Source organism: Mauremys reevesii, linkage group 25, assembly GCF_016161935.1.
Source record: "Mauremys reevesii isolate NIE-2019 linkage group 25, ASM1616193v1, whole genome shotgun sequence".
In the NCBI taxonomy this organism is placed as follows: domain Eukaryota; kingdom Metazoa; phylum Chordata; order Testudines; family Geoemydidae; genus Mauremys; species Mauremys reevesii.
This window is the reverse complement of record NC_052647.1, coordinates 688,430-708,188: the sequence shown is the minus strand read 5'-3', so window position 1 is coordinate 708,188 and position 19,759 is coordinate 688,430. Positions and strand designations below refer to the sequence as shown.

The 19,759-nt window shown below is 48.1% G+C and overlaps 1 protein-coding gene across 15 annotated transcripts in view; it reads right to left on the bottom strand.

The window, feature by feature from the left end:
* HDAC7 (histone deacetylase 7) overlaps nucleotides 1–19,759 on the bottom strand; it is a 258,861-nt gene that overhangs the window by 140,597 nt on the left and 98,505 nt on the right. For 7 of the 15 annotated variants that reach the window (XR_005591173.1, XM_039513883.1, XM_039513884.1 and 4 more), the window contains exon 1: nucleotides 6,347–6,777. The exons of 1 other annotated variant lie outside the window; for it this stretch is intronic. Coding sequence is in view for 8 of the 14 variants with exons in the window: in XM_039513883.1 (XP_039369817.1) it covers nucleotides 6,347–6,470 (124 nt within the window). In the remaining 6 variants the exon portion in view is untranslated. Of the gene's footprint in view, nucleotides 1–6,346; nucleotides 6,778–7,038; nucleotides 7,103–16,074; nucleotides 16,163–19,759 lie in introns of those variants that run through there. 7 more of the 15 variants (XM_039513885.1, XM_039513888.1, XM_039513896.1 and 4 more) reach the window with 3 other exon arrangements.

Sequence of the window (19,759 nt, the reverse complement as noted above, 5' to 3'; positions counted from 1 at the left end):
CCATGAGTTTAAAGCTCTTCTAGGAAGGGATTATTGTTTGCTAAAGGTTTATACGGTGCGTAGCACAATGGGTCCTAAACTGGCTAGCCTCTAGGTGCTACCACTATATAACTATTAAATAGGCAGGATCCTATCCCATTTCTCTGCACTTTGTTGAACAGAAAAGAAGTTTGTAGTTAAAAACAAAATGCAAAGCTCTTTCCCCTAAGTATTAGAGCAGGGGTAGGCAACCTATGGCACATGTGCCGAAGGTGGCATGTGAGCTGATTTTCAGTGGCACTCACACTGCCCGGGTCCTGGCCACAGGTTCAGAGTGCTCTGCATTTTAATTTAATTTTAAATGAAGCTTCTTAAACATTTTTTAAAACCTTATTTACTTTACATACAACAGTAATTTAGTTATACATTATAGACTTATAGAAAGAGACCTTCTAAAAACATTACAATGTATTACTGGGACATGAAACCTTACATTAGAGTGAATAAATGAAAACTCGGCACAGCACTTGTGAAAGGTTGCCGACCCCTGCATTAGAATCACAGGAGACATTCACAGACACTGCACCCAGCTAGTGTCCTTGACACTTCCTCTGAGGGCTGCATGTCCCCAGGGTGGTTTCCCTCCCCACTACCTCAAACAATACACATACAAACTATAGCCTTCCTAGAGTGACAGAGAACCGACACACTCAGTAGACTCTGAGCCCAACTGCCACTGGACCGCCTACCTATTAGCAGCAGATTCATCCAGCACTTTTTCATTGTCGTTGCTGATTTTCCACCCCATTCCAACAGCATTCAAGTCATAGAATATCCCTGCACCCACAGCTAATGTTACGGCAGCTCAAGAGCAGCACCAGGGTGGAACCACCACTTTTACCTTGTGTCTTGTAGTTTTAGAGGGCTTTGGCACTCTAATGCCATGGCTCCCAACTGTATATGCACATCCAACAGCTTAGCTTCTGGCTCCTCTTTATTGTTTTGGATGGGACTATAAGTGAGATGGGCGCTGAGCTGCCCTGTGCTCCTTCCGTCCAGGAGGCCAGTCAAACCCATTGTGAGGAAAGCTGAAAATGCAGAACTGGATGTAACATGGTGGCTCTGAATCCCTTTGATTCTTCAGTCAAAGGCAGCCGCACATTCTGAGGCAGGGCCACCCAGCTGTGATGAGGCTTTTCAGACTCAGCCAGGCCATGAAATTCTCATTCAGCTTCTGCTCACTTTCCCATGGTAACCGACTGCATGAGAAACACAGCAACGATGGGGTTAATATGCACACAACAAACAAGGCCTGTGACAGGAAAAGAGGCATCTTGGCTCAGGACTTCAGGGAGTACAGCAAGATAATGAAACACAGACACTGGGAAGTGCTCTGAACACAACTGCTCACAGGTCTGACTCACCTACCCATTCTGCACTGGCTGGCTCCCCTTCTTATCCCCTGAGGCTGGAGCTGGACTGAACACTACACAGTGATGGGGTGGCAGAGCTCAGAACAGAGACCAGCCGCATGGCCAGAGGCAGAGGAGCCCTGTCCAGGCTGGGGAAAGAAATGGGTAAAAAAAATCAGATCAGAAAAACAAGTCTTGGGACAAGTGGAGTGGACAATTCCAGGCCCTGCATGCTGAGAGTCAGGGAGGTAGGGGAGCACAGAAAGGGATCGCAGGAGCTAGAAATGAGATGAGTCTTAAGTGGCCAAGACTGACCCCGCTGCAAGGGTAGGCTCTTGCTCCCCGAGAGGGGATAGCATCAGTACAGCATCTCACATCAGAGTTTGGACAAAAATCCAGCTCTCACCAAGCTGAACATGTCTCACCTCATGGCCCAATCTGCACTGGATCAGAGGGGAGACGCATTCCCTGCCCTCTACACAGAGCAGAACAAGGGGACACAAATGGTAGTGTGTGAGTGAGTGAAAGCTGCTGGAATGTACATTCCACAGTGGTGGGAGGCTGAGGGTGTAGCAGGGAAGGCAACCAACAGGAGGTAACCAGACTGACAAGATGTATGGAGCTGCTTTATCTTGCACTCTGCAGTGCTGCCAACTCGTGATTTTATTCATAAGACTCGTGGGTTATGGAGTTCCTCCTAAAGCCCTATGCTGGATTCATGGGGTTACATGGGAATCTCAACTTTCATTTAAAAAAAAAAAAAAAAGTGTTTCTAGCCCTCCTGGCTACAGAGCATGCACCCCAAAGATTCCAGTATTTTAAAAAAATCTCATGATTTTTGGAGCCTGACTAATGTGTGAATTCTTGGGATGGTGATCACATCCTCCTGTGAGACCCTCTTTGTGCTCCACCCCCAAGGGTGTAAATTACCACAGCTTTCACTCATGCCTACTAACCAATAAGCAATTAGCAGTGCCATTCACATCCCCACAGACATTACCACAAGCACCGGACTTGAGTCATCCAGCACCAAATGGCTTTGACTAGAACAACTTCTGCTCCTTGATGGAGACAAGACCAAGCTCCCCATATCAGACACAAATATAGGGTTTTATTTTAAGCCACAGACTTTCTGAAATGTAAATATACAATTGAGAGCCAAAAATCCAAGCACCGAGGCCTGTGCTCTAGCAACAAATCTGATCTGAATTCCCAGTCTCCACAAAAAGTGAAATACAAACCCAGACCCACAAGCTCATGTGAGCAGAGAAGACTCATTATTAAGGGCTTATCTACACTTACAGCACTACAGCTGTGCTGCTGTAGTGCTTAGTGAAGATGCTACCTAAATACCAAGCATAGGTACTCCACCTCCCCAAAAGGCATCAGCTATGTCACTGACAAAACACTGTCTACACTTGGGGTTAGGTCAGTATAACTGTGTCGCTCAGGGGTGTTGAGTTCCAAACTCCTGAGTGACATAGTTATACTGACATAATTTGGTAGTGCAGACCAAGTCTAGGTCTGGATACTAGTTCAGATATTATTATGTAGTATCTGTATTTCAGAACCACTGAAAGGCTCCAGAGCAGATCAGGACTCCACTCTCTTACTGTGTGCTTGCACAGAGCCCAGCAGACAGTCCCTGCCCTCGAGAGCTTCCAGTCTAAAGTCAGGCAAGATGCAACAAGCTGGTGTAAGAAACAAGCGGAAAGAGTGTGCACACGCATGCACATGCATGGCCCGCAACCCCACCCAACGATAAGAAAGCCAGGAACATGTGGCTCCATGGAATGGCTTTGTGCCTTTTTCACAGTTGAAGCTTGTAAGATATTTACCAACAGGAGATATTAACAAGGTCAGAAATCCCTGCTGATAAGATCTAAACTGCCCTGACCCGTTTCCCCAGATTCAAACCGAAGCTCCAAACCTTTTCTGACATGCAAACTATCTGACTGCTGTTTTGTTTTCACTCTCTCTTGCTTCCTACTCACATCAGGCAGCTGAATAGGAAATGCTGAAATCCCAGGAGTGGCTCAGCCCAAATCAGGAAGTACTGGAGATCTTCCAAGAAAGCCTGCGGTTTCCAGGCCGAAGAGCTCTGCACACATCTGGTCATAAGCATCGCATTTTTATCTCCACAGAGCTTGAGCCCCACCCTTCCCTGCCCAGGCCCAGAAATAAAGTACACAGCTGGGACTAGAGGGAAAGCACACCTGAAGGGCAGTCAGTGCACGCTTTATACAGTAGGACAGTCAGGAAGAAATCTACCTACAGTATGTTCAGTTGCCCAGTGCTGCCACATCCCCCAGATGCTTGGGATGGCAGGGTCTCTGGTTCTCGCAAACGCAGAGAAGGGCACACATGCAGTGATGTTAATTTCAGATATTTCTAAATCCCCAGATTGGTGACTGGGTGGGAGGTCTGAAGAAGCACTGCTCCCTCTTGGGATGATGCCCTTTCTGTCCCATGCAGCCAGTGCCTCTGACTTTAGCACATGGCACTGGGGTTTCAGCTCTCAGAGAAGATGCTGCATGTGCTAAGGTGCGAGCTCTTAACAGTAACACTTACACTGATGCCCAGGGGGTGCTTAGTGCTAGTTCTAGTCCCTTCCTTCCTCTGCGCCAAGCACACGGGCAGATTTAGATCTCTAAATAAAGTGGCCCCTATTTTTGCCAGCACATACACACCTGAGCCAAACCTCGCCCAGATGGCACAGCATCACCACTTCTGCCAAAGTCCCTGAATATAGCCTAGTTACAGGGCTGGGCAGAGTATCTATCCAAATCCCCCATTTTGCACATTAAAGCCATGCTAACGTGGGAAGTGCTGGAAGCTCCGTTTTTCTGGAGCATCAGCAGTATCAAGCAGAGCAAGATCTGGATGTCCAGGGCACTACAGTGACATTTCTGTTCCCAAGACAGAGCCGAACACACCTCCTATGGTAAGAGTACTACCAATACTGCGCACTAGTCAGCTCCAAACACCCATAAGGACCCAGCCTGGTACCTCAACAAGATTCAAGCATGGCTACAAATGGCCATTTATGGAGGCTTTGAGGTACTGTATACTGCTTATGTCCCTTTTTATACAAAATATCACAACAGCATCTCAGCCAAAGCCTCCAAGGAAGGTAACATACAACTTTGCAGCGTTGCCCATTCTTGCAATTTTATGGTGAGCTGCACGATAGCTCATGTTTGTCCTTAAAGCTCTGGTAGTCAAACAATTAGGTGAGAATCTCAGCTTTCATTTAAAAAAAAAGTGCAAGTTTCTAGCCCTCATAGTTGTTGTAGAAACACTTGAAAATATGATTCCTGCAGGCTACAAAAAAAAACAAAAAACAAAAACAAACAAAAAACCAGACAGCAAATAAAGAGACCCAAGTTTTTTATTTTTTTAAATAATGATTTTTAAGGTACTCTTGATTTGGGTGAGCCCTTACTCATGGTTTTTGAATATTTGGGTTGGCAATATTTGTGCAGTTAGTGAACTGCCTTAAGGCTTGGCTACATGGGGACACTCAGGAAAGTTAAAATGAATTAACTAAAGCTGTGAAGTTAAAGCACATTAACTCCTGTGTGGATGTTCTCATTCAGAAGTGGCGTTAGTTCACTGCAGCATTAGCCAGAGGTTTAATTCACTTTAACATCACAGCTTATAGGTTCATAGATTCTAAGGCCAGAAGGGCCCACTGTGATCTCTAGTCTCACCTCCTGGATAACACAGGCCATAGAACTTCCTCAAAATAATTCCTAGAGCAGATCTTTAACATCTACTCTTGATTCCAAGCTTAATTTGTCTTAACTTTCCTGAGTGTCCCGTATAGACAAGCCTTGGTGTTATCCAGTCTCTAGATCCAGAATATCCAGGGGAGTGATAGAGATGAACTGGGCTCACTTGGATACTCCTTAACCTGGACATCCCCTTACATCTATGTCTAATGCAGCTTCCTGCCAGGACTACAAACACCACCCTCCTGTTAATGGCATGTTTGAATACCATCACACACACAATCCCCAGCACATATCTAACACCAAGATAGCAATGCAACAGTCTACCACAGAACCAGAGAGTGGACATGAGACTCACCACACACTGTGTAACTCAGAACAACAAGACCCCCAGACTTAAACTCACACTAGCATCATGCAGGATGGGACTGGATGATTCTGCAGTAGCCTACGTAAGATACCGACCAACTTCACCTGAGGAAGACACAGGCCTTGCATGGTGTTAGTGCTCTGGAGGACATAAGCAGAGCTAACTAATCTCCACAAGGCCTGCTCCTTCATTTCCAGATGGGTTAAACATCCTGCTTGCCTTAGACTGGATTCCTCAAATTACACCCCAATGTTTTGCTTTGCAGAGACTTGATGCCTGCACCTCCCTTGACAGCCACCTGAGAAGGGACCTCCTGTTGCCATAGCTTGGAGAACTCCTGTTCTGTGCAGGCAAAGCAGAGGACTCATCCTCCCTAGGGGAACCATCACTTCTATCCATGTAAGGCACTGGGCTTGCCATTACACCAGCAGCCCTGAGAGTCATGGCAGGGTACACACCCCAACCAGACAGACAGACTGCTCTTGGGAAGAGAAAGCTTGCCCCATTTCCATGAGCACCCAGCTGCTCCGTCTCTGAACATGGGACCCAGGGAATCCCACCTCTCAGCTGCTTAAGACCTCCCTCTCAAGCCGAGGGGGGGGGGGGAAAGGAGGCGTGAGGAGGAAATCCCTGCGGCTGGTTCACTAAGTCCATTGCATGTCGCAGGGCCTAGTCATGTGGGCAGATGCAAAAATAGCTCAATCGCCTTTCTCATTTCCCTTTTCTCTGCATCCCAAGCCAGGGCGCAGCCCTCCCCGCTCTGCTGGCGCAGCGAGCTCTGACCCCGAGCTAGGTGCCACAAGGCTTCTCTGCACCCGGCCCTGCCCGAGGAACAGGCGGGGATCACTTACTCTGGCTGGAGGCGCCGCTCCCTTGGGCCAAGCTCACACTCGCGTCTCCTCCTTTAATTCCATCTGGGGAGAAAACAGAATCCGACTCGTAAATGGTGTTGAGCATCTGATGTAGCCCTGGCATGGAGCCTGCTGCCGGAGCCCAGGCCGGGGGTCAGCGGGGGCAGAGGGGCCACTCAGCCATCTCCAGCCAAGGCAGCGGGCGTCAGAGCCGGGCTCGGCCGCTCTCGCATCCAGGCAGCTGCTTCCTGCCGGCTGCTCCTTCAGCTGGAGGAGGGGCAGGGCGCAGGGGCTTCCCTCGGTGCCATGATCTCAGCCCCGCCACTCAGGCGGCCCGCGGCAGCTCTCAGGAGCCAGCCAGAAGCTGAGCGCCGCCCATCCCCGTGCGCTCCGCGCCCCGGCTGCAGCCTGCCCGCTCCGGGCTCTCCGTGGCCGATACACCTGCGGCGGCCTCCCCAGCCCGGGCCAGGAGCAGAAATAGCTCGGGGAGGGGCTGGCCCCGAAATAGCCCGAGCGCAGGAGCCGGGCTCCGAGCGGGGCACGGAAAAAGTTGCATTGTTTGCGAAGGGCGCTCGTGATTGGCCGGGCCGCAGCCAATGGCAATCGAGCCATGAAAGTTTGCAATTGAAGTCGAGCGAGCTCCATCCGCAGAGAGCGCTCGGGCCGGGCCGGGCTGCCGAGCTCGCTCCCACCTGCCCGGCCGGGGCTCAGGCGGGCTCGCTCCGCAGCAGCCCCCTCGCCGCGGCTCGTGCTGGCTCTTTGGAGGGGGCTGCAGGGAGATGGCCCCCGCCCGCCTGGCAGGGCTCGTACTCCGCATCCACATTGTGCAAGACAGGCGCGGCTCTGATGCAACATCCCCCGAGGAGCTGCGGGGTGCGAAGGGCGCTCACGCAGCGGGGCCGGGGTACATCCGGAATAATTCTGGTGCCCCGGCGAAAGGCACCAGAGATGAGCTCCGACACTGGCCCTCATCCAGTGGTAGCCACCCTTAAGTGTCATTTGGGGGTGCCAGTTTGACCCCCTCCCAACAGCAGGATGTAGGTAGTGCCAGGGCCAATGCAACCATTTAGGCGACCTAGGCGGTCGCCTAGGATGCTAGGATTTGGGGGGGGTGCCATTTTCTTCAGCAGTGACTGCGGCGGCTGGATCTTCGGCCGCCCCGGTCTCTGCCGGCATTTAGGCAGAGGGAGCTGGGCAGGGGAGCGTGGGGAGGGCCGCCTGCAGCAAGTAAGGGGGTGCGGCACGCAGGGGAGCGCCCTGCCCCAGCTCACCCCTGCCCCACCTCCTCCCCTAGCACGCCGTGGCTGCTTTACTTTTCCCGCCTCCCAGGCTTGTGGCGCCAATCAGCTTAGGCACCGCAAGCCTGGGAGGCGGGAGAAGTGAAGCAGCGATGGCGTGCTCAGGGTGCTCATGCTCAGAGCAGGGGTGAGCTGGGGTGAGGGGGGCGCCTCAGGGCGGAGGGTGGGGAGCTGCCGCAGGGCGAGGGCGCGGGGGGGGGGCGCAAGGTAGAAGTTTTGCCTAGGACGCAAAACATCCTTGCACCGGCCCTGGGTAGTGCTCTGCTCCTGGGTGCACAGCGTGGCCCACAGGACCAGTGGGACACTCAGAGGGGAACAGCAGGTCAGGATCTAGCTCTGAGCAGGCAGCTGTGCTTCCCAGACCTGGCAAGTCTCACAATGGTATGGCAAGTCTCAGGTTAGCTGGTGTTTTCCGAAAACCTCAGCTCCTGGAATTAGGTGATTACCTGGCCTCTCCACCCCGGGGTGGGTGGGTGTGTGTGTGTGTGTGTGTGTGTGTGTGTGTGTGTGTGTGTGTGTGTGTGTGTGTGTGTGTGTAAAGTAACTTTCTGTTGGTCATGATTGCACAGCAAAGCTTAAAAACACGAGTTCCTAAAGCAGGGGTCGGCAACCTTTCAGAAGTGCTGTGCCGAGTCTTCATTTATTCACTCTAATTTAAAGTTTTGCATGCCAGTAATACATTTTAACGTTTTTAGAAGGTCTCTTTCTATAAGTCTATAATATGTAACTAAACTATGGTTGTATGTAAAATAAATAAGGTTTTTAAAATGTTTAAGAAGTTTAATTTAAAATTAAATTAAAATGCAGAGCCCTCCCCCCGGACCAGTGGGCAGGACCTGGGCAGTGTGAGTGCCACTGAAAATCAGCTTGTGTGCTGCCTTCGGCACGTGTGCCATAGGTTGCCTACACCTGTCCTAAAGGTTCAACCTCTAGAAGGCAAATAAAATAACCCAACATGTTTATTTTGAATTTTTGGAGGCCCAACTCATCATAACTTTTGAGCTCTAAAAACTTGCAGTATTGAATCACTACAGCCAAAGAGCAACCTGAAAGATTAGTAACCTTTCTCTCAGATACTATAGAAAATGAGCCACTCAGGCACTAGTTGCAGGAACTGGGGAAATCTGGGCAGAACTATCAGAAGGCACTACTATGTGTTCCCAAAGTCACTCCTTCCCCATGAGTGAGAGGGTCTTCTCTCAACTATTATTATTTACTGAGCACCAACTGGTGGTCTGAGCAACAGAAACCTAATGAGACAGGCTTTGTGCTGTAAAGAATATCTCAGACACAGCCAGTACAGTACAGCACATGCACACACATACACACCATGCTCACTGAGGTGCATGAATCATGCTTAAAAGGCTTTGCAGGAGGGATCTGAAGGAGAGGGAGAAGCATGGACAAAGTGAGGGAGTATGAGAGCCAGCATGGAGATGAAAGAAGGGGAGGGAGACAAAGGGGCAACTCAAGGGGAAGTTTTGGAGAGCGGGTGTTTCAATGCAGGCAAGCAGAGATGGAGGAATGGCCGAGGTAGGGTTGACAGACTGTATCAAGGGATGGGCCAACCACGCTGGAAAAAATAAGAAAACATCTCAAGCATCTCATCAAATGAACTGAAATGAACTAAAAATAATTTCTGGTGACAAATATTTCTGATATATTCCACAATCTTGCTACCTCTATGCACATCCTGGTTTCTTCCAGAAGTAAAAGCTGAAATAAACTATTTTAGGATTTTTTCTAACACCTATCACCATAATGCTGAACCTGCAGAAGGCCAAACATATTATGAGAAGTATTCTATGGTCTCTATCACTTCAACCTACCATGACTGTTTCCTGTGCACTCTGCACCTTTACACTTGGGAACTCTGCTTGTCAGTAGCCACAGTTTGTTCACAATCTGTAGCAAATGCACATACTGTTCTTTCCTGTTGTTGTTTTCCTTAATCTAAAATAAGTCACGTGACTGAAAGGACATTTGGCTCATTGTATGTGAAGAATCAGACACTTATTGAACTAAATCTCCACATGTTTGGAGGTTCCCCCATTGTCAGTTGAAATAATACATTTTAAACTCATTGAATTAATAAACATATGTGACCACTGAAGAGGCTCTGACTGGTCATCAGAAATATGACTCCCCCCAGTCAGGAATGTGACCTATAGTCTGCATCATCTCAGGCTTCTTTCTTACACTTACTCAGAGGGGAGTTAAGAAAATCAGCCACATGACACTTTTTGCACATAGCAATTCTTTCTTAGTGGAAATAATTAAACAGACACGGTCTAGTGTTCCGTGCCATGTGTGACACTAGGTTTCTGGGACTCAGTCCACGTCTCAATGGAGCAGAGTTCACAGCACAAAAAAACACCATTATGGTTGGCACTAATTGGCTCATGTTGGTAGCCTCAATAGAGGGACCAAGCTCTGAAGATAGGACCCCTCTCTTGCCCACAGAGATGTCTCTCATAGTCAGGGCTCAGCCATATTGGCTGAGGGTATTGCGTAGGGGAAGTTTCTGCTACCACTGCCCATACTGTACTTTCTGCATGAATACAGAGGACAGAAATGCCATGGGAGGGACAGGGTAGCAAACAGCTTTGTTCACCAGGGGCCTCATCCATAGATTCTAAAGTCAGAAGGAACCATTGTGATTATCTAATCTGATCTTGTATATAGTATAGGCCATAGAACTTCCCCAAAATAATTCCTAAGCAGATCTTTTAAAAAATTCCAATCTTGATCCTGTTCCTGCTCCCAGAGAAGTCAATGGAGAATTTGCTATTGGTCTTCAAGGGAGAAGGACTGAGTCCTAGAACATTCGCTACCACAAGCAGTTGTCCATCCTGCTGATGTTTGACAAACTTCCAGCATGTGCATGGCTGCAGCATTCTTTTTGACCGGTAATGTGAACTTTTTAACCAGAGTGTACATGTCCTTGCATGTATGAGGTTATTACAGCTTGTCATAGATCCCAGAGCCAAGGGGGTGAAGAAAATTTCAGGGTAAGGTTGGTTAGATGTAGGAACTTAAGAAAACGGCCTGTTGCAGCGATGCTTTGCAGCTTTTTACCTTCTTTCCCAACCCCGCCTCCCTGCGCTGCCCTGCTCACAATAAAACAGTGCAATGATATGCTTTCTAGAGAGAGTTCGTCATGGGGACCTGAGTCACAAGTTGAGTTTAAAGACAAGAACTGTGAATTGCAGTTTTGCTGCTGTTTTTTAAAGCTGGTGGCATTTCAGAGATGCTCATCCATTGCCCATTCCTCAATTCACCACAGTCCACCTGCCAGCTCAAATGTCAGGAGTGATATGATACATAGAAAAAAGTCTGTCTGTTGAGACCTCATTCAAAGCCCTATGAAGCTGACGTGAGGACCAATGGTTCATTTCCAGGAGCCTTTGTGCTTAGGGCCCTCAGTCAGCAGAGACACTTAGTCGTCAAGGCTCCATCTGCTCTGTTAAGGCCATTCGCTTCAGTTCTGCTCCCCTAAATTCCCATTGACTTCAGTGGTGCAGGATTAGGCCTTTTGATGGGGAGAGAGACACACACACTGAAAGGATGAGGTTGCCATTGGCAGATTGCTGCCATTTCCTGCATACAGCCCTGGGGACTCAGTTACCAGTGACACTTCCTTTCAAATGGTCACATAATTGGTATTTGATACACCCTGCTTGGAAACCAAGGGAAACTACTGACTGAGACACAAAGCAGGATGGAGCCATACAATTAGCACAGCCAACCTCATCTATTACTATGTATATTAAGCTCCCAAGTGTATTATGTTTATAAATATAATAATGTTAATAAAGGATATTCATAGGATCACAGGCTGCCATGAACATCTGTCTTTAAGGGTCCTGGGCAGAGTTACCACACCAGCTCTCTCAGAAAGGAGAAGGGAAGGAGGAGACGCTACATAAAATAGTGACCTGGAACCAGAGGAGGCCATTTGAATACTGTTCTTTACCATATCTAATTATACCAGAGTAAAAGAAACACAATGGAATTAAAATCCAACAAAATTGGAGCAAACAGTTTTTTATACAAAATAGAATTAACAAGTGGAACTCACACATGATATTATTGAGTCAAAATAGCTTAGCATAAATGCATAAAAGGTTTAGTATCAGAGGGGTAGCCGTGTTAGTCTGGATCTGTAAAGAGCGACAAAGAGTCCTGTGGCACCTTATAGACCAGGGGTCAGCAACCTTTCATGAGTGGTGTGCCGAGTCTTCATTTATTCACTCTAATTTAAGGTTTCGCGTGCCAGTGATACACTTTAACATTTTTAGAAGGTCTCTTTCTATAAGTCTATAATATATAACTAAATTACTGTTGTATGTAAAGTAAATAAGGTTTTTAAAATGTTTAAGAAGCTTCATTTAAAATTAAATTAAAATGCAGAGCCCCCCTGGACCGGTGGCCAGGACCCGGGCAGTGTGAGTGCCACTGAAAATCAGCTTGTGTGCCGCCTTCGGCACCTGTGCCATAGGTTGCCTCCCTCTGTTATAGACTAACAGATGTATTGGAGCATGAGCTTTCGTGGGTGAATACCCACTTCGTCAGACGTCTGTTAGTCTGTACGGTGCCACAGGACTCTGTCGCTTTATAAAAGGGTTAGACACTTATAAGACAAGAGTGCTAGTGTCTTCAAAGTTAAGGTACAGTAGAAGTTTTTAACTATGAGGGTAATTAACCACTGGAACAATTTACCAAGGTGTTATGGTACATTGTCCTTCTTTGGCAAATTTGAAATCAGGCTGCCATGAACATCTGTCTTTAAGGGTTTAAAGACCCTTTTACACCCCCAGTCGGAGCCCTCACCTCCCCCCCTGCACCCAAGCTCTCATGTTAAGAGCCAGTATTTCAAAGTGCTCTAAAATCCACATGTATATTCCATTTGTCTTGAAAACTGGCATGCCTTATTGGGCTTGGTTTAGAGTTATTGGTGCCAAATTTGGGGTCATTTGGGTAAGGGGTTCCAGAGATACCCTGGAAAAAAGGACCTGTCACTCTGTTCTCATAGTCTTTTATGCTTTATTGCACACATCTTTAGCTGAAACTATGGCATTGACCTGCCCCACAGTGTCCTTACCCATCAGATTTGACCTCAGTGACCATCAGGCACCCAGTTCCAGGTATGGGAAGCAATACTTAAAAAATGATTAGAGGGTCTGTCTCACTTCTCAGGGATGTGCACCAATAAAAGTTATTTGCACATGTGCCACAAGATCGGTGTGCCTGGGAGCAGTGCTGTGTGGTGACTACCTGAGGAGGAGTTCAATTCATGTTGCAGCTGGGGACCATGCAGTAATCTTTGAATCCAAGCAGGACCCAAAGACTGTGATTTCCACTCCTGCACAATGTGGATTTTCTGAGAGTGTGTGGCATGCACATTATTGCTTCTGCCTGGCATCAGGGAAGGTTTGCCCAAAGTGCAGGTAAAGTGGAGACACACCAGAGCCAATGTTTGAAAGTGCTTTAAAAATCCACCTGCATAGGGAAATTGTCTTTAATAGTGATGTGTACCACATCAGGAGCTGGGGTATACTGTGGTGCAAACTTAGGGTCATTTAGTCAAGAGAGTCATGAAATACAGCTCCCCCTCAAAAATTAGCTGCTTTAAAAATGGTCATAGATACATAGATTTATGGATTTCAAGGCCAGAAGGGACCACTGTGATTATCTATTATCCTACATTTCCAGCATAGCATAAGCCAGAGGACTTCCCTGAATTAACTCCTGTTTGAACTAGAGCAGATCTTTTAGAAAAACATCCAAGCCTGATTTCAAATTTGCCAAAGAAGGACAATGTACCATAACACCTTGGTAAATTGTTCCAGTGGTTAATTACCCTCATAGTTAAAAACTTCTACTGTACCTTATTTCCAATCTGAATTTGTTTAGCTTCAGCTTCCAGCCTTTGGATCGTGTTATATCCTACTCTACTAGACTGAAGAGGGCATTATCAAATATTTGTTCCCCATGTAGAATCATAGGATTATAGGGTTAGACGGGACCACAAGAGTAATCTAGTCTAACCCTTTGCCAATATGCAGGATTTGTTGTGTCTAAACCAGGGGTGGGCAAACTATGGCCCGCAGCTGGATCCGGCCCACCAACCGTTTTAAGCCAGCCCTCGAGCTCCCACTGGGGAGTGGGATCTGGGGCTTGCCCCGCTCCGGCACTCCAGCCGGGGCACATTGTCGGAGGCCACTCCACGCGGCTCCCAGAAACCACAGCATGGCCCCCCTCCGGCTCCTAATGCGCTCCAATGGCCCCGCTCTAATGGCCCCCTCCGGTGCTCCAATGGGAGCTGCAGGAGTGGTGCCTGCGGACAGAGCAGCAGGCAGAGCTGCCTGTCCGCGCCCCCACATAGGAGCTGGAGGAGGGACATGCCACTGCTTCTGGGAGCCGCTTGAGGTACGTGCCGCCTGGAGCCTGGACCCCTGAGCCTCTCCCCATGCCCCAACCTCCTGCCCCAGCCCTGATCCCCCTTCTGCCCTCCAAACCCCTTGATCCCAGCCCGAAGCACCCTCCTGCACCCCAAATCCCTCATGTCCAGCCCCACCCCAGAGCCCGCACCCCCAGTCGGAGCCCTCACCTCCCCCCCTGCACCCGAACCCCGATGTTGTGAGCATTCATGACCTACCATACAATTTCTATTCCCAGATGTGGCCCTCGGGCCAAAAAGTTTGCCACCCTGGTCTAAACCATCCAAAAGCAATGGCTATCCAGCCTCTATTGGAAAACCTCCAGTGAAGGAACTTCCATGACATCCTGAGGCAGTTTGTTCCATTGTCCTACGGTTCTTACGTTAGGAAGCTTTTCCTGAGATTTAATTTAAATCTGCTATGCTGTAGTTTGAGCCCATTGCCTCCTGTACTGCCCTCTGTGGCAAGAGAAAACAACTTTTCTCCATCTTTTTTATGTTAGCCTTTCAAATATTTGAATACCACTATCATGACCCCCCCTTATCTCCTCTTTTCCAAATGAAATATACCCAGTTCCTTCAGCCTTTGCTCATATGACTTGTGTTCCATCCCTTTCATCATCTTTGTTGCTCACCTCTGCAGCCTTTCCAGCTTCTAGGAGTGCTTTGCCAGCATACCATAAAGGTGTAGTTACTGGCAAAGGGCTCCTAATGTAGATCCGGCTTGGGTCTCTCTGCCCTTCCCCTTTCCTGCATCCAGCTGGTAGATGCACTCCCCAGAGCCCATCGCCTACACATCTTCTCCCCATGGCCCCTCTAGCCCTACTGGGGGCATGGAGAAGCCAGGAAGAGGACAGTAGCTGTGGGGCAGTGAGGTATATCCAGGAGCCCCCATAGGGATCCCTTAATCTTGCACCTCTCACTATCACCGCTTCCTCAAAAAACCAAGGCAAATTCATTGCCCAAAACCTTCAGGCTGGGGCATCACTCAAAGAGGGGAGAATGAAGGTTGTGGGAGCCTCTTGTAGGACACATTACCTGAACTCTTTATTTCCTGGTTTTCAGAGGTTTGAATTTAGCCACCCTCCATGTTCTGGAAGGGCACATGCCAGTGCTGGGCAACCTTAACTGTACATTTCAAAGTTCTGCTGGGCACTGAGAATGTGTTGCCAATCCCAACCATTCACAAATCAGGAGTCTGGCCCCCAAAATCATGAGATTAAAACCTCATAAATGTTGGTTGGTTTTATTTGCCTCCTGGCTTCTGAGCATTTACAGTTCATTCAGGCTACAGTTCAAGTTTTCCTCTGCAACTACAAGGGCTAGAAATTATACTGTGTGATACAGCATAGCCAGAGAGCAGCAGGAGAGTGTTAGAAGGGAGCCTTATTCCCAGTAGAGGGAAGAAAGTTTGCTATAGATTAATTAAAGCATCTGAAGCCAATTAGAGCACCTGAAGTCAGTCACCTGATAAAAAACCCCTGCTTCAATCAGACAAGGGAAAGGAGCTGAAGCAGAGTGGATGGGTGTTGGAGCAAAGAGTTGTTTGGAGGGAAGCAGAGGAAAGTTTGCAGAAGTGCTGTGGTGGGCTAAGAAGACCAAGACCCCAGGTAAAGGGACACCTGGCTTGTGCAGAGTGAAGGCAGGAAGCCCCACAAGCTGAAGCGCAGGAGAGGGAAGTAGCCCAGGGGAAGGAACCACTAGTTCAAGTGGTTTACCAGTATCCTAGGGCCCCTGGGCTGCGACCCGGAGTAGAGGGTGGGCCCGGGTCCCTCTCCACTCTTCTCCTCTAGGACACTAGTGGGGTAGTTAATATCCCAGTTCTGGGGCAAGCAACAGTGCCCTGAAACCCACCACCCCAAGAAGAGAGAGTGCAAGACCCATCATAGTAGTGCCAGCAATTTGCCACAACTGTTTAAAAAGGAAAATTGAAATTCTCATGTGCCTCCAAGTGGCTGTAAGAAAAAAACAAATATTGCAAGACTCACCATAAAATCGGAGAGCTTTCAACACTATTCAAGAGAGCGTTAGAACTGGGTGAAGCAGACATCTGTTCCCCTAGTGGAATGGCAGCATCTGGAGGGACAGTTGCAGCCATTCAAACATTTTACAACACATTCATACATTCTTAGATTTCAGAGCAAAGGGGGCCCAGTGGAATCCTCTACAAAATGGACTTCCTGCCTAACACAGCACAGAAAGCAGGTATCCTGTAGCTACAGCTGAACCTCTTCTCAGATGGCAGCCGCTGGAATGAATGCCTGGTTCCATACAGCTACACCTAACACATGAAAATCAGAGAATCCTAGAATATTAGGATTGGAAGAGACCTCAGGAGGTCATCTAGTCCAATCCCCTGCTCAAAGCAGGACCTACCCCAACTAAATCATCCCAGCCAGGGCTTTGTCAAGCTGGGCCTTAAAAACCTCTAAGGATGGAGATTCCACCACCTCCCTAGGTAACCTATTCCAGTGCTTCACCACCCTCATAGTGAAACAGTTTTTCCTAATACAGTAACTCCTCACTTAACATTGTAGTTATATTCCTGAAAAATGCAACTTTATGTGAAACAATGTTAAGTTAATCCAATTTACCCATAAGAATTAATGTAAATGGGAAGGTTAAGTTCCAGAGAATTTTTTTCACCAGACAAAAGACATTATATACAATTTTAAACAAACAGTTTAATATTGTACACAGCAATGAATGATTATGAAACTTGGTTGAGGTAGCGGAGTAAGAGAGTGTACTATTTCCCAGGGAGTTCCTTGCTGCTAAATGATGAACTAGCACTTGGCTGAGCCCTCAAGGGTTAATATGCTGTTAATGTAGCCTCACACTCTACAAGGCAGCATGGATTGAGGCAGGAGGGAGGAAACACAATAGATGCAGGGCAGTGGCTGCAAACACTTTCCTGCAAAAACTGAACATGATGATGAGCCCACGCTCTACAGCTGGAGTGCCCCACTCCCTCCTTCTGACAGCACATGCATGGCTACACAGTGCTGATTTTCCAAAGTGCTGGGGGGGTGCATGCATGAGTGAGAGAAAGAGATGTGCATTGCCCCTTTAAGTACACTGATGCCACTTCAAGAATGTTGCCCTTTTAAGCAGATCACCCAGTTCAGACAGGAAGTAACAGCTTCCAGCAAGCTCCCTCCTTTCTGTCCTTGAGCCCTGTCCCCCTCCTCCGCTTTGTGGAGACGAGGTACGGAGCAGGGGGACATCCTGATATCAGCACCCCTCTCCCCCAGCAAGCAAGATGCTCCCAAGGCAGAGGGCAGGGCAGGAGAAGCAGGGAAGTGGTGGGAGGGACAGCTGAACTGCTGCTAGGCAGCTGCCGAGCCACATATCTTACAGGGAATTTAGGGGAGCTGATGGGGGGGTTGTAGGCCCCCCTGGTTCTAATCCACACAAGGAGGGGCTGCTCTTCCAGAGAATCCTGCAAGCAGTGGACAAAGCAGACATCTGCCAAACGACATTATAAGGGAGCATGGCACAACTTTAAACAAGCTTGTTCCCTAATAGATCAGCAACGAAACAACGTTAACCGGGACAATGCTAAGTGAGGAGTTACTGTATCCAACCTAGACCTCCCCCACTGCGATTAGAGACCATTGCTCCTTGTTCTGTCATCAGCCACCACTGAGTCCAGCCTAGATCCATCCTCTTTGGGACTCCCCTTCAGGTAGTTGAAGGCTGCTATCAAATCCCCCCTCACTCTTCTCTTCTGCAGACTAAATAAGCCCAGTTCCCTCAGCCTCTCCTCATAAGTCATGTGCCCCAGCCCCCTAATCATTTTCATTGCCCTCCCCTGGACTCTCTCCAATCTGTCCACATCACTTCTCTAGTGGGGGAGCCCAAAACTGAACACAATACTCCAGATGTTTCCTCACCAGTGCTGAATAGAGGGGAATAATCACTTCCCTCGATCTGCTGGCAATGCTCCTACTAATGCAGCCCAATATTCCATTAGCCTTATTGGCAACAAGGGCACACTTGTTGACTCATATCCAGCTTCTTGTCCACTGTAATCCCCAGGTCCTTTTCTGTAGAACTGCTGCTTAGCCAGTCAGTCCCCAGCCTGTAGCGGTGCATGGGATTCTTCCTTCCTAAGTGCAGGACTCTACACTTGTCCTTGTTGAACCTCATCAGATTTCTTTTGGCCTAATTCTCCAATTTGTCTAGGTCACTCTAGACCCTATCCCTACCCTGCAGCATATCTACCTCTCCCCCACAGCTTAGTATCATCTGCAAACTTGCTGATGTTGAACAAAACTGGCTCCAGGATCAACCCCTGGGGCACTCCGCTTGATACCGGCTGTCAGCTAGACATGGAGCCATTCATCACTACCCCTTGAGCCCGATGATCTAGCCAGCTTTCTATTCACCTTATAGTCCATTCATCCAATCCATACTTCTTTAACTTGCTGGCAAGAATACTGTGGGAGACCATATCAAAAGCTTTGCTAAAGTCAAGGTATATCACGTCCACCACTTTCCCCATATCCACAGAGCCAGTTATCTCATCATAGAAGGCAATCAGGTTGGTCAGGCATGACTTGCCCTTGGTGAATCCATGTTGACTGTTCCTGATCACCTTCCTCTCCTCCAAGTGCTTCAAAATGGATTCCTTGAGGACCTGCGCCATGATTTTTCTGGGGACTATATTTGCCTTTTTCCAGTCAACCTGCCCTGATTGCCACGAGTTTTCAAAGATAATGGCCAATGGCTCTGCAATCACATCAGTCAACTCCCTCAGCACCTTGTGCATATCCAGCTTTTTAAAATAGCCCTTATCCTGTTCTTTCACCACTGAGGGCTGCTCACCTCCTCCCCATACAATGCTGCCCAGTGCAGCAGTCTGGGAGCTGACCTTGTCTGTGAAGACAGACAAAAAAAGCATTGAGTACTTCAGCTTATCCCACATCATCCTTCACTAGGTTGCCTCCCCCACTCAGTAAGTGGGGGAGGCCCACTTACTCAGTAAGGGGCCCACACTTTCCCTGACCACTTTCTTGTTGCTAACATACCTGTAGTAACCCTTCTTTTTACCCTCCACATCCCTTGCTAGCCGCAACCCCAATTGTGCTTTAGCCTTCCTGATTATACCCCTGCATGCTCAAGCAATATTTTTATACTTCTCCCTAGTCATCTTTCCAAGTTTCCACTTCTTGTAAGCTTCCTTTTTGTGTTTAAGCTCATCGAAGACTTCTCTGTTAAGCCAAGCTGGTCACCTGGCATATTTGCTATTCTTTCTGCACATCGGGATGTATAGCATTGTGCTGGACACAACACAGCACCGAAAATGGCAAATGTCATTAGGGATAGGTCAGGTTTTGTTTGGCTCCTGGACCTATTGCCAGCTCTGGGGGGCAGAGTTAATGTTATATGGGATATATATTAACTCTTTATTTGCTGATTTGCAGAGGTTTAAGTTTAGCCTCCTGATTCCAGAAGAGCACAAGGCTGCACAAGACAACCTTAGCTCTATGTTAATGAAGATTTTGGCTGTGAATATGAAGAAGAATAGCACTGGCAGGATGGGATTTCAAGGACTGTCACGTAGCATGGCCAACAGTTCCTTATTACAAGGGACATCCCCTTATTTTTCATCTCTGTACAACAAGATCAGGAGTTGCTGAGGGTTGCAAAAAGCAGCAAGAAACACTC